Source organism: Aricia agestis, chromosome 13 (genome assembly GCF_905147365.1).
Source record: "Aricia agestis chromosome 13, ilAriAges1.1, whole genome shotgun sequence".
In the NCBI taxonomy this organism is placed as follows: domain Eukaryota; kingdom Metazoa; phylum Arthropoda; class Insecta; order Lepidoptera; family Lycaenidae; genus Aricia; species Aricia agestis.
In genome coordinates this window covers 13,419,263-13,434,890 of record NC_056418.1, presented here as the reverse complement: position 1 = coordinate 13,434,890, position 15,628 = coordinate 13,419,263, and the positions used below count along the sequence as shown (strand labels likewise).

General features: G+C 37.2%; 2 protein-coding genes across 3 annotated transcripts in view; one reads left to right on the top strand and one right to left on the bottom strand.

The window, feature by feature from the left end:
• LOC121733394 (protein yippee-like) overlaps positions 1-15,628 on the bottom strand; it is a 129,808-nt gene that overhangs the window by 94,215 nt on the left and 19,965 nt on the right. The gene's annotated exons all lie outside the window — the stretch shown is intronic.
• Positions 12,689-13,177, top strand: LOC121733341. The gene has a single exon (XM_042123556.1). It carries the CDS (start codon positions 12,689-12,691, stop codon positions 13,175-13,177), a length of 489 nt encoding a protein of 162 aa, XP_041979490.1.

The following is a 15,628-nucleotide window of genomic DNA, read 5'->3' as shown; positions in this document are numbered from 1 at the left end:
ATTCGAACCCGCGACCCCCGGCTTGAGCTACCGACAGCCCACCAACTGAGCCACAGAGGTCGTCAAAAGATATACAGTACTATAATTTTCTTCTATAATTTAAACTCGGTAATAAATAGGACAAATATAGCGATTATATCACCTTGTAATCAACACCTACACAGTGCATATAATCATTCATGTATTCAGCGATTTACTTAGACTGGATAATAATAATAATCAATAAGACTTATTTAATTCAACACGTAGGTTGTCTCCATGCTAGGGATATGAAAAATACTGGCAACTGGCTGGCGACTGTGGTCGTGAAAAATGGAAATTTTTGAAGATTAGGTTTTCGTGGTAAAAAATTGCTCATTAGTAAAAGAGTAAGAGCCAGCGACAGCCAGACTTACATCATTTTATAAAAAACTGAAAGTTTTACTGTATCCTTTAATTATTATAAAGCTCGATTCTTTTTCTTATTTTCTTCGGGATAATAGTGGAAATATCGTCTCCCTCTATCGAACACTTATGACAGTTGCTTCCCACAGCCAGAACATCTCAAATTCTAATATTTAAGGGGTACCGTACAACAGGGTCTAATACAGACTTCAACAATCACCGCGCACCGTGCTCATTCAGATCCGTTCAACGTAAGATATTTTTACGCAAGACGGCAAGAGTAAAAAAAACTAATCGTCGAAGGGCAAGGGCTAAGGCGAGTCAACCTGATGCAAGTATCTTCAGATACTTGATAGCTATATTTATACGTGGGAGAGCCATTCTTCGGCACGAATGGGCCGGCTCGACCGGATAAATACCACGTTCTCACAGCAAACCGGCGTGAAACAGCGCTTGCGCTGTGTTTCGCCGAGTGAGTGAGTTTACCGGAGGCCCAATCCCCTAACCCCTACCCTATTCCCTTCCCTACCCTCAACTATTCCCTTCCCTTCCCTTCCCTACCCTCCCCTATTACCCTATTCCCTCTTAAAAGGCCGGCAACGCACTTGCAGCTCTTCTGATGCTGCGAGTGTCCATGGGCGACGGAAGTTGCTTTCCATCAGGTGACCCGTTTGCTCGTTTGCCCCCTTATTTCATTAAAAAAAAAAAGCTGATAGGTCTCATCTATCAAAAAATTATTTAAAAAGATCCTCAGTCCTAATATATTTCGTATATTTAATTTTTAAGCGAGATTTCTACGGTCATCAGGTAATTACTGTCACAGAATGTGGACATTGACCAAAGCAAAACACAAAGACAGATAAAGAAAGTCAATAGACGATAGTCATTCAATATTGATTGTGACAAATAGCATTATTAATATAACCCCACCACACCGGTTACGGTGACGGTGGCCGGTTTGATTAAAACCAGGCCAGTTACGTAGGAGTCATTTTATAGTGCCCGAGTGTGTGCGCAGTACACAAGAGCAGAGTGTTATTCCTTAACTCTCATAAAACAGTGGGACGGACGGCCGACACGACTGGCGACAGGCGCAGGACAGACTTTTTAAATGCCCATCCGGCGCATGACACATTGTGAACAGCCTGCATTGTCCTAATCAAACTAAAAAATAAACTAAACCACTGGACCACAGAGGCGTTAAATAGCATTAATGAAAATGATGAAGGCTTTTGTACGGTACATTACACAGAGAGAGCGAACGACCGAAATTGTTCGTTCACCCCACCGGCCACATTTTGTTCAATTAACTCCACTTCGCATCATTACCCTGGACTGAAACCCCACAATGTAATTCTCAAGAATTTTTACATTTTACAAACCATTATGCTTTCACTATCACAATTCTAGGTAAATGAGTTCCGTACGAAACGGCTACAACACTTGTTTTATATATATATACGATCCCCCAAAATATATTTATCCAGAACAAAAATATTCTAAGTTAGGACTTAGGATAATATTGTCCCTGATTCTAGAGGCAAAATAAAATAAATAAATTAGTGACCCCTTCCCTAAAGTATTATTATTTATTACTTTGTTTTGTTACACCTTGTACATCACATAAAGTCGTCAAAAACAGACTGCAGACACATCTGCAAACTTCCATTGGGAAGAGGAAAAACAGTTTTAGAACATTACACTTTGTTTTCCCAGGTTATGGGTGCTCTAATAAGGGCTCTCGGAAATAATTGCAGTGGCGCAGACACTTGGCGCTCAGTTTGGGGGGTTCCCCTAGTCTGGGCCCTCCTTTGTTGTCTGGCGACCGTCTTGTTGGGTAATTGATGAAACAGCGTCTCCGCATACAAATTTATGGATTTTCTGGTCTTATCTGCGCTGATATTCTTCTGTCTCAATAGGTGTATTCCATTTTATAGGTTTATGCAAAATTGTGTGATATAAGTTTAGTGTATCTTAAAATATTGAAATGAAATGAAAATATACTTTATTGTGCACAATCAATTACATAAAATACAAAGTTTAAAAAGAAATAATATTAAAATAAAAGAAATATAATAATTTTTATAAAATATAATAATAATAATTTTTAAAGTATTGTACAGAATGAATTCATTTTCTAGATGCACTAAGTTCTTCCTGACTGTAAATAGGGCTGCATTCCTGCATTAATAATAAAAAAATAAGATTTTATATAAGGAATATAAATGCTTCAATTTTCCTATTAAAAATAAATAAATTATGTTTAAGTATATAAGAATTTACTTTAAGGTAATTTTAAATAATTTAACAAAAGTTCTGTTTTTACGGCCATGCCTTAGCCTATAATTCATGCAATTATTTTTTAACAAAAAATTAAAACCGACGTCCAAGGTAAAAACAAAAGTAATATTCTTAAAAATAATCTAAAAAGAATCAAATAATTCTTATTCCTTATTATAGTGCCGTCTTCAGACTTCGCCTAAACCTCAACTATTTCTGTACTTAATCTTCGTACTTTTGAAGTCGCTACCAGCCCGGAAAAGTTCTGAGATCCTTGACATAGAACTTACGCTAAGGTAAGCTGGTACCGACTTCAAAAGCATGAAGATTGAGTATAGAAATAGTTGATGTTTAGGCGAAGTCTGAAGACGGCACTATAATAACGAATAAGAATTATTTGATTCTTTTTAGATTATTTTTAAGAATATTACTTTTTTTTTTACCTTGGAAGTCGGTTTTAATTTTTTGTTAAAAAATAATAATTTTACCCTTTTTAGTTACATATGAGACCACAAGGCTATATTACTTATAGCTTGTTGTCTTAGAGTTGTACATATTATTACTAGCGGTCGCCCGCGGCTCCGCCCGCGTGGATGTCGGTTACGGCTGCAAAAAGCGTACCTAGGAAAGAGTCGGTCAGCAAACTGATTCTCAGGTCAATTCACAGACTGCAACACTGACATCGACGACGCGGACGCAGTCATTATCCGAAGGGATGCATATGGGTGGTTTCGGGGTCAAAATTTGATATTTACGAAATTAATTTTTTCGATCAAATACTTTTAAAATGTTAAGTCTATAGTGTTCTACTTTGCCACGTATTGTGTACTAGCTGTTGCCCGCGACTTCGTCCGCGTGGACTTCAGTTTATAGCGCGCGATGTCAACAAAATTGGTGTCAAAAGCTTTTATAAAAAAACCCTGGTACCCCTTAAATCAATACAGCTGTGCAGTGTGCAAACAATAAGTACTTCATTTTTGTATGTTAAACTTTATATATTATGCCAAATTTTAAAGCTTATTTAGCCCCCCAATTACACAACTTTACCCATAAACTATTTATCATTGATAGGTTTAGCCCCAATTTCACCAACGTCTGTTAGTGTTAACAGCTTGTTAAAATATCCTGTCTTCTCTTTCATTCATATGAAAAACGAAACAGCTAACGTGATACTAATTCGAGCATTAACTTTAACAGTCGTTGGTGAAATTTGGTCTTAAGGTTACGTCACTGCCTGCACAGATAAAGTACTGAGTTATTTAATACCGTAGAATAGATATAACAATCGAAAAAAATCGAGACTTAAATGTAAGATGATACCACCTCTTATAGAAAGACTTTTGAGCAAGCGTCAGCGCGATGTAGAAGACGCACGGCGCCATCTATTATGAATTTTTTGAATAAATTTACGACCCTTACAACCCTTTTTTCCAGTAAAAAAGTAGCCTATGTCCTTTCTCAGGCTTTAGACTATCAGTATACAAAATTTCATTACAATCGGTTCGGTAGTTTTGGCGTTTGGCGTGAAAGCGAGACTGACAGACAGACAGACAGACAGAGATACTTTCGCATTCATAATATTAGTACAGATTATGTGCACACTGCACAGCTGTTTTTGGGTATTTTGATTAATTAAGGGCCGCGCTACACCGGAATGGCAGCGGCGAGGCGAGCACTTTCAGCGCTGCCATTCCGGTGTAGCGCGGCCCTAAGAGGGGTACCACTTACCAGGGTTTTAAAAAGTTTTTAAATTTGACACACATTTTGTTGACACCGCGCGCTATAAACTAAAGTCCACGCGGACGAAGTCGCGGGCAACAGCTAGTTATGAATAAAAACAATAATATATAATAAAGTAGGTATGATTAGTTCTGTTATAATAATGAAGTAAAAAATAAAGCGCCATCTGTTTTCATATATTAGAATTAAAATGTAAAAATATTTTCTGGATGGAATATAGGCCAACACAACACACTCGAACTCCTTAGAAATGCAGTAGGATTTCTATAAGATAAGATAGATTGATTATTATTATAGCAAGCGATAATATTATTAAACATAATATTCTAACGTATTAAAAACTATAAACAAAAACATAATAACTAATAAGTATGATTAGTTCTATGTTACAACGAAGTAAAAAAAGCGCCATCTGTTGAATCGTATTAGAACTAAAATGTTCATTGCATCGCGTCGATATATTTCTGGATTTTTTATAATATTATACATAAAATATATTTAAGATTTTTGAAATATTATTTTAATACACATCCAAGACCCAGGAACATTGAAAACTTTTTGTTCCGCCTGCGGGACTCGAACCCAGGACCCCCGGGATGAGCGCTGGCCACGCGCAATGCGAAGTAATTTTCATCGATATTTTCATGGAAATAAGATATTTTCCCACATCAAAATGTAGCCTATGTCCTTTCTCAGACTCTAGAATAACTGTGTACAAAATTTCATTGCAATCGGTTCAGTAGTTTTGGCGTGAAAGCGAGACAGACAGACAGACAGACAGACAGACAGACAGACAGACAGAGATACTTTCGCATTTATAATATTAGTATAGATTGTGCACAATCAATTACATAAAATACAAAGTTTAAAAAGAAATAATATTAAAATAAAATAAATATAATAATTTTTATAAAATATAATAATAATAATTTTTAAAGTATTGTACAGAATGAATTCATTTTCTAGATGCACTAAGTTCTTCCTGACTGTAAATAGGGCTGCATTCCTGCATTAATAATAAAAAAATAAGATTTTATATAAGGAATATAAATGCTTCAATTTTCCTATTAAAAATAAATAAATTATGTTTAAGTATATAAGAATTTACTTTAAGGTAATTTTAAATAATTTAACAAAAGTTCTGTTTTTACGGCCATGCCTTAGCCTATAATTCATGCAATTATTTTTTAACAAAAAATTAAAACCGACGTCCAAGGTAAAAACAAAAGTAATATTCTTAAAAATAATCTAAAAAGAATCAAATAATTCTTATTCCTTATTATAGTGCCGTCTTCAGACTTCGCCTAAACCTCAACTATTTCTGTACTTAATCTTCGTACTTTTGAAGTCGCTACCAGCCCGGAAAAGTTCTGAGATCCTTGACATAGAACTTACGCTAAGGTAAGCTGGTACCGACTTCAAAAGCATGAAGATTGAGTATAGAAATAGTTGATGTTTAGGCGAAGTCTGAAGACGGCACTATAATAACGAATAAGAATTATTTGATTCTTTTTAGATTATTTTTAAGAATATTACTTTTTTTTTTACCTTGGAAGTCGGTTTTAATTTTTTGTTAAAAAATAATAATTTTACCCTTTTTAGTTACATATGAGACCACAAGGCTATATTACTTATAGCTTGTTGTCTTAGAGTTGTACATATTATTACTAGCGGTCGCCCGCGGCTCCGCCCGCGTGGATGTCGGTTACGGCTGCAAAAAGCGTACCTAGGAAAGAGTCGGTCAGCAAACTGATTCTCAGGTCAATTCACAGACTGCAACACTGACATCGACGACGCGGACGCAGTCATTATCCGAAGGGATGCATATGGGTGGTTTCGGGGTCAAAATTTGATATTTACGAAATTAATTTTTTCGATCAAATACTTTTAAAATGTTAAGTCTATAGTGTTCTACTTTGCCACGTATTGTGTACTAGCTGTTGCCCGCGACTTCGTCCGCGTGGACTTCAGTTTATAGCGCGCGATGTCAACAAAATTGGTGTCAAAAGCTTTTATAAAAAAACCCTGGTACCCCTTAAATCAATACAGCTGTGCAGTGTGCAAACAATAAGTACTTCATTTTTGTATGTTAAACTTTATATATTATGCCAAATTTTAAAGCTTATTTAGCCCCCCAATTACACAACTTTACCCATAAACTATTTATCATTGATAGGTTTAGCCCCAATTTCACCAACGTCTGTTAGTGTTAACAGCTTGTTAAAATATCCTGTCTTCTCTTTCATTCATATGAAAAACGAAACAGCTAACGTGATACTAATTCGAGCATTAACTTTAACAGTCGTTGGTGAAATTTGGTCTTAAGGTTACGTCACTGCCTGCACAGATAAAGTACTGAGTTATTTAATACCGTAGAATAGATATAACAATCGAAAAAAATCGAGACTTAAATGTAAGATGATACCACCTCTTATAGAAAGACTTTTGAGCAAGCGTCAGCGCGATGTAGAAGACGCACGGCGCCATCTATTATGAATTTTTTGAACAAATTTACGACCCTTACAACCCTTTTTTCCAGTAAAAAAGTAGCCTATGTCCTTTCTCAGGCTTTAGACTATCAGTATACAAAATTTCATTACAATCGGTTCGGTAGTTTTGGCGTTTGGCGTGAAAGCGAGACTGACAGACAGACAGACAGACAGAGATACTTTCGCATTCATAATATTAGTACAGATTATGTGCACACTGCACAGCTGTTTTTGGGTATTTTGATTAATTAAGGGCCGCGCTACACCGGAATGGCAGCGGCGAGGCGAGCACTTTCAGCGCTGCCATTCCGGTGTAGCGCGGCCCTAAGAGGGGTACCACTTACCAGGGTTTTAAAAAGTTTTTAAATTTGACACACATTTTGTTGACACCGCGCGCTATAAACTAAAGTCCACGCGGACGAAGTCGCGGGCAACAGCTAGTTATGAATAAAAACAATAATATATAATAAAGTAGGTATGATTAGTTCTGTTATAATAATGAAGTAAAAAATAAAGCGCCATCTGTTTTCATATATTAGAATTAAAATGTAAAAATATTTTCTGGATGGAATATAGGCCAACACAACACACTCGAACTCCTTAGAAATGCAGTAGGATTTCTATAAGATAAGATAGATTGATTATTATTATAGCAAGTGATAATATTATTAAACATAATATTCTAACGTATTAAAAACTATAAACAAAAACATAATAACTAATAAGTATGATTAGTTCTATGTTACAACGAAGTAAAAAAGCGCCATCTGTTGAATCGTATTAGAACTAAAATGTTCATTGCATCGCGTCGATATATTTCTGGATTTTTTATAATATTATACATAAAATATATTTAAGATTTTTGAAATATTATTTTAATACACATCCAAGACCCAGGAACATTGAAAACTTTTTGTTCCGCCTGCGGGACTCGAACCCAGGACCCCCGGGATGAGCGCTGGCCACGCGCAATGCGAAGTAATTTTCATCGATATTTTCATGGAAATAAGATATTTTCCCACATCAAAATGTAGCCTATGTCCTTTCTCAGACTCTAGAATAACTGTGTACAAAATTTCATTGCAATCGGTTCAGTAGTTTTGGCGTGAAAGCGAGACAGACAGACAGACAGACAGACAGACAGACAGAGATACTTTCGCATTTATAATATTAGTATAGATTACCGTAAGATAATTAATCAAAAAGACATTAAACATCAAATAGCCAAAATTTCATTTCCAACGCTCATACGTTCCCAGATTGCTAAGCTTAGACACAATTTTCTTAGAGTTTACGTAATTAATCTTATCATGTTTTGTACTGGAACATTAGCTTAAATACTCATATTAACCATTTTAAACATAAGAATGAACTCGTGCATGTGCAACATTGAGAGAACGTAGGTTTTAATTTTGTCACGTGAATTTTTCATATCGTTCCGAGCAAATGGTTTTTATGTTTTTGACCAAATCTGCATCTGTAGATCTACGTGCAAACATGTTTCGGGACCCCCAAACCTATGTCTGCCATACATTATAGGCGAGATAAGATGTGCGCATTGTTTCTCGGACAAAATTAATTTTTTAGTTGCAAATTCTCGTTTTGTCACGGGTAAGCCTTCATTACCATCCATTGCCTATTTAAATGACTTTTGTTGCTAGTGATTTTTATAATACATTATGATAAAGGCTATTGAAATACCTTCTAAAGATATGTTGCAGGGCTTTTGAAAAATATAAGAATGCAACAAAAATTTAAATTAAATGCCAAAAGCTCATTTCCATCCACTTCATTCACATCCATTTCTTCCGATTTTTAAACCAATTTTCCGATTTTTTTGGTATTATTTAGTATTTTATAACAGATTTTGTCCAAATCTTATCTATATATTACATTCCATTTTAATATTCATCATCACTATATATAATGCTTGTTAATGTATTTAAAGTGTTATGTAACAAATTGAGATATTATTTTCAAGATTTTACTAAAGTTTACTAAACTAGTGGGCGCAAAATTGCATAGAACTGCGATTTGTGAAACTATTTCTTAAAATATTGTTTTCTTAAAAAATCTAGTAAGTTAATAGTTAGGTAAAGTACATGGAATTATTGTATACGATTATATAGTAGAACTAAAGATTGGTTGCATATTTTAAATAAAATAGTAATGTATGACTTGTTTCTTACTTATTAACAAAATTCTTATATTTTAGTTAATTTTTTAGTTATAAGTATTCTGTTTATAACTAACATGAAATTCCTTAATTTTTTTCGCTTCCATATAACTATTTTTCATTTCCATCCAATCCTTTAAATTTCTATCTTATCAATTTTCATTTCCGTCTGTTGCATCATTACCATCCATCTATTTATATCGTAAATATAAATAGTAGACTAAGGCAATTCAGGGATCAGAGTAAGTATACGTATACAAGCCTAAATACAAAATTTTGTCGTAATATCTTTTAAAAAAAATGATTCTACAAAAATGGCCAAATGGGACCGACCGAAAAAATAGAACGACCCATATAGTGCTCACTGCACAGATTGTCTTCCTCCCGCACGCGCACCCCCGCTTGGTGACGTCCACTATCGTTATATTTTCATTTCGCCATAATTTCAAAACGAAACGTCCAATTTTAATCATTCAAAGACCAAATGTTATCTACATAAACCGTACTTAGTGATGAAATAATTTATTTTTATAAGGATTAATTGCATAAGTAAAATAAACGCGTTTAAATGTTGTCCACAAAAAATTCAAGATTTTTAAATAACAAAATTGTTATTGTGCCTTACTCGACATAGATAAGTATAGTGTGTCGCGGACTTTTTTGTAGATATTTATAAGATCTACAATTACTTAGAACATTTTATGGTTCTATCTTATATAGTTTCGGCAGCGTACGCAAAATAAGTAACTTTTCTGGTTGATTTTAACCTGGCGTCCGAAAAACACAAATATCTTACGAAACCCAATTTTTTCCAAAATAAAATTTAGCCTATGTTCAGCAGAAATAATGTAGAATTCATTGGCTTTTGCTTGGAGTAGTATAATTAAAGCCAAAATCCTCGAACTTTGTATCTATCCATACAAATATCTAATCCATACAAATTTAAGGAGTTCCCTCGATTCCTCGTGGATCCCATCATCAGATCACCATTTTTGTGAACATGGTACCAACCTCGGATTCAACCCTGTACAACAACAAAATAATCATGAAGATCGGTCTACGAACGGCGAAGTTATGGTTGAACATACAAAAAAAAACAGACGAACGTATAACCTCCTCCTTTTTGGAAGTCGTTAATAAAAACGAAACAGCATTTTAATATCAACTTTGGTCCACTCGCGCCAGTCTAGGTTAAAGCTGATCTTCGTATCCTCGTATTATGGAAAGAAAAAAAATACGTGTGGCACTCGAGGACTGCCGCGGTAATGCTATTTCATAGCATGTTTTATCGACATAATATGCAAATATAATTCGCATACGTCTGGTCGCTTGCACACAAACACCGTGCCGAAGTCTGGCAGGTGGCGACTTCGGAGTGGGTGGGAGAGTTGTTAGGTTTTTTCGTTACTGAATTTCTTGATTCGGTCGCCACGCGCAAAGCCTACGATCAAAGGTCCAATTTCACCAACGTCTGTTAGTGTTAACAGCTCGTTAAAATGTTCTTCTCTTTCATTCATATTAAAAACGAAAGAGGAAACGTGTTTAATTCCTAATTCGAGCATTATCGCAGTCGTTAATGAAATTGGACCTAAGACATGAATTCATCGTAAGGCTAACTTTATCTCGGATTGACGGAATTGGCCCTACATATTATAGTCTAGGGAGCAGCTGCAAGTTCCAATTAGGCTCGCTTGTCGCACCATGCACTAATAACATAATAATCGCTTGATAGTTGGCACGACCTCCGAGTTAATATCTATTACGAAACAATGGGATTTAACATTATGCATTATGTAATAAATAATGCCTCCTATTTTTAGCGTTTTGATCGTTTTTAACATCAAATGGAACGCAATTCGGGGTTAGCAATTCCTCTCAATCAATTCAGCAAATTAATTGTATAATAGTATGTATAATAACTGTCAACAGTTTTGACAATCGATTTGCTGAATTGATTTGCTGATTCATTTGCTGAACTGACGAATGTTAAATTAGTACGAATTAGTAATTACTAGACATGAATTGCAAGCAGTGATCATTTTGCGATTTAAAAAAAAAATCACCATTTTAGCCCTACTGATGATTGCGACATGACAGAATGGACAGATACATCTGCAGATAGCTATAATTGTAATGCTAAGCAAGTATTAAAACTTTTTATAGTAGCAAATGATTCTGGTGTATTTTTTGATAAAGTGACTAACTAGGTTTTATTTTTCTGTGATAAAAAGTATCCTATGTCCCGGGACCGAAAGTATGTCCATACTAAATTTCAGCAAAATCGGTTCAGCGCACTGAGGTACGGTGGTTCAGCGGTGTAACCGTGAAGAGGTGACAGACGGACAGACACACTTTCGCATTTATAATATTAGTAAAGTATGGATAATATATTATAATTTCAGCATTTAACATTGCCGTGCAATTTGCAAAGCCGGTGAGTGTTGCTAGCTTAAGACGTGGGAGAGCCATGCTTCGGCACGAATGGGCCGGCTCGACCGGAGAAATACCACGAACTCACAGAAAACCGGCGTGAAACAGTGCTTGCGCTGTTTTTCGCCGAGTGAGTGAGTTAACCGGAGGCCCAATCCCCTACCCTTTTCCCTTCCTTTCCCTCCCCTTTTTCCTTCTCTCCCCCCCCCCCCCCCCCCCTATTCCCTTCCCCATCCTCCCCTATTCCCTATTCTCCCTAAAAAGGCTGGCAACGCACCTGCAGCTCTTCTGATGCTGCGAGTGTCCATGGGCGACGGAAGTTGCTTTCCATCAGGTGACCCGTTCATAAAATAATAATAATATTAAGTAACCGTAGCCGCTGATTCTTCGCTCCTAAGTCCTATATGTTTGTATGTGCTTCGCTCCTATGTGTTATGTATCAGTTGAAGTTAAATACACACACAGTTAAACACAAAAATGATTCGAATCAGAAGTTCCTGAGATTATAGCGTTTAAACAAACAAACAAGAAAACTCTTCAGCTTCATAATATCAGTACCTACCTATAGATGTATGAACTATGAAAATATAAGACGGCTTTGAAACAAAACACTGACGGCCTTTTCTTTGTGATCGCGTTACCAGCTACAAGCCTACAATGTGTGGTGTCGGTTACATGAGTCTCAGCAGCTCAGTAGTCAGAGACGGGTGTAGGAAGTAAGTGGGTTCAATACCTGGTGGAAAAGAGATTTTAGGGAAAGGAAAATTAGTTGAAAAGGTAAACCCTTTTAGCCTCTACTTAATTACTAACTAGATAACGGGATTAGTTCATCACGCGAAAGCCGTACATTTTTCCGGGACTCAAAGTATCGCCATAGCAATAATCATTCAAATCGGTTCAGCAGTTTGGGCGTGAAAAGGTAACACACAGACAGACACACTTTCGCAATTTATAATATTAGTATGGATTATTATTGCATTATATTTGCATAAATCCATTCGCTCAATTCATTTTATCCATCACAAAATATACCTCAATATTCTAGGTTGTTCTAGGTTACAGAACATTAGACGCGCGTGCCTTCGCCGACCTTTTCTGGCGTTGCGCAGAAGCCCGCGCGGGGGGCAACAACTCCCCACCGGACGTCGTACGTCGGTGGAGGAATGACGCTAGAGAGACGGCTATTGAAATGTGGAGGGAGCGGCTAAAGAACCCGCAAGTCAGCGTAGACTTGGTGCTTGCGATCCACCCGGTACTCAAGGAATGGCTCGACAGGAAGACAGGAGCACTCTCGTTCCGCCTCACGCAGGTGCTGACCGGGCATGGGTGCTTCGGTCGGTACCTGTGCGAGATCGTCGGAAGGGAGGAGAATACACGCTGTCGCCATTGTGACGCGGACAGGGATACGGCCGATCACACCGTGACGGCCTGTCCCTCCTGGATTGGACAACGCGCGGCCCTGACGGCCGCAATCGGACCTGACATCACGCTGCCAGCATTGGTGCGAGCCTTACTGCGCGGCGACCCGGACTGGAAAGCGGTGGAAGACTTCGCCGAAGAAGTTATCTCCGCCAAAGAGGAGGCCGAGCGCATAAGAGAAAGGGAGGCGCTCGACCCCAGAAGACGGCCAAGGCGAAGACGTCGTGCCAACAATGGCGACAACAACGTCCCGCCATAACCGGGGTGCTCAGGGTGGCGGTATGGGGATGCCGTCGCCCATTGCACTGAGTCCCCGAGAGGGTCGCGATGCGCAGTGTGCTCCTGCGCATCGCGACAAAACGCAGTGGAATGGGCTAGATTCTAGAAGCAAGCCCCCATTGGGGCCTATGCTTGGCCTGGGGAGCGAGTAAAACGCTCCCATCGAGAAGAGTCTGCAGCCCTAAGCAGACATCCGCTGATGAAGTGGTGGTGTCGTACAGTTCCCGCGACTTCGTCAGGAAGCGGTGGCTAGGAGCACTGTAGAGTTTTAGTGGGTAGGGCCGCGGCACACACCATCTTCGCCCGCGGCGAGTCCCACATATCCGCAGCGGGAGTCCCCAAAAAAAAAAAAAAAAAGGTTACATAACATGGTATATTTTCATATCTTTACAAAAGAACATAAGTTGGCTCTCTATTGTGAGTGATCTCCACGGTATAAGAAAATGGGTCGGCTATTTTTACGACCTTAAGGTCGATGTTTCTTAGCGTCAATACTTGACATGGCTAAACTTTCATCAAGAAATATTACTTTGCACCTAAACGATATTCGGATACTGGACACAATATGTTTTGAATAGGAGCATTTGCAATGCTCATAAGTCATAACTCATAAGGATTTCAAAAAAAATGTTCAGCTTTGGACTACGAAAATTGCTATTAGATAAATATTAAATATGTGTTTTAATTCGTAACAGAAATCTAAATATTTGAACACGACGACAAGCAGCTATCTGGATTTCTGATTCATCCAACATTGAATATCGTCTTATTTTTAGTTATAAAATCGTATCTGCCTTTTTACTAAACGCAGATAGAATAACTAATTTAATACATGTTGATGTTTGAATCTTATAAATAAGAATCTTTGTAAAAGCCATTTGACAGACAATGGCAGACTTAGGGCCTGTTTCACTTTCTGATAAGAACCTAATAGTCTATCCACAACTTTACTTGACAGATAAAGTATGGAGAATCTGTCAAGTTGTGGATAGCCGTGGGATAGCCTATCCAGCACTTTATCAGGAAGTGGTGAAACCAGGACCTTAGATTAGTAATTAATCCTGTCCAACGCCGGTCTTATCCATGTCATATAATTATGGATTTTACTTGACTAGAGATCGCCCAATGGTCGAAATTCGACTTTAGTTTCAACGACATTAAGACTACTACCTATATTTTGTAAAACAATATTGACTTTATCATATTTTTTTCAACTCTTGTCTCTGGGACTCAGCTGAATGGCCGTGTAAGCATTGTCTAATAGTATCTAAGATTCAATAAAAAAAACTATACTTAATCCATTTTCAATTTGTCACCTTGTTGTCAACAGACTTCAATCATAAATAAAAGAGTATAATTCGTATGTATAGGCTTGTCACTCAAAAATCTGTCATTTTTCCTAGTGTGTGTGTTGTTGTGTGTGTAATGTTTTATTTGTCAAAAAATGTATGATAAAAGCATAATTTCAAAATAATATTAGCTCGATGCACTCCTTCACCATATAAACTATAACTGTGCAAAATTTCATTCACCTACGTTTCCCCATTTTTCGTAAAAAGGGTTACAAAATTTTTCGTTCGCGTTTTAATATTATGATGATTATCCCTCTGCCACAACTTGTTAAAAACTATAAACCCCTATCATGTTTACGGATGGCGGTTTTGTTTTGCCTGGCACTGGTGACCCAGATCCGACGCATTGACCTCTTGCCCTAGGTCGAGCGAGATGTGTATACCCCGGTAATGTTTTCCCAAATTTAGGCACCGCTCATTCATTTTTCTACGTCTGTTATCGATTTCCACTTACGAACTTGCTGTTTCTTTTAAGAGTTCCGTGGTTTTCAGCTTTGCAATGTTGTGACTTGTTTAACATTTTGTTGCGGCCAAGAAACATCAACAATTCAAATATTATTTTTTTCATTTCAAATATTTCCAATTCAAAATATTTTTTTACAGCAGTGAGATGGCATAAAAGACAGAAAGAACGAGTTACTCATAATTTATGTCTATTTTAGGAAAGTACTGACGGTAGATCCAATAACACAACAACCAATGTAAAACTACCCACTACATAATAAAACTGCAACTACTAATTTTATTACCAGCTCAAAATAGTGCAGTATTTCCAACATGGCAACACTGTAAACCGCGCCCTAGTTAACATTGTAGGCCAGCTATTTCTGGTGCACAGCAGATTTCAACTCCGCTGGCTGCACAAAGGATGTTTCTGTAATTGATAATGGGCTATAAGTCTTATTAAAACTAATTTCAACTTTGCTGAATTGGGGCTACGTGATTTTTGTTGCAGGCCAATTTGAGGTGTTGTTCAAATCAAGATATCATCTGGTTTGGATAACTAGATTTAGGGCCCGTTCCACCGCTTCCTGATAAATAACGGATAGGCTATCCACCACTTAAGTTGACAGTGTATG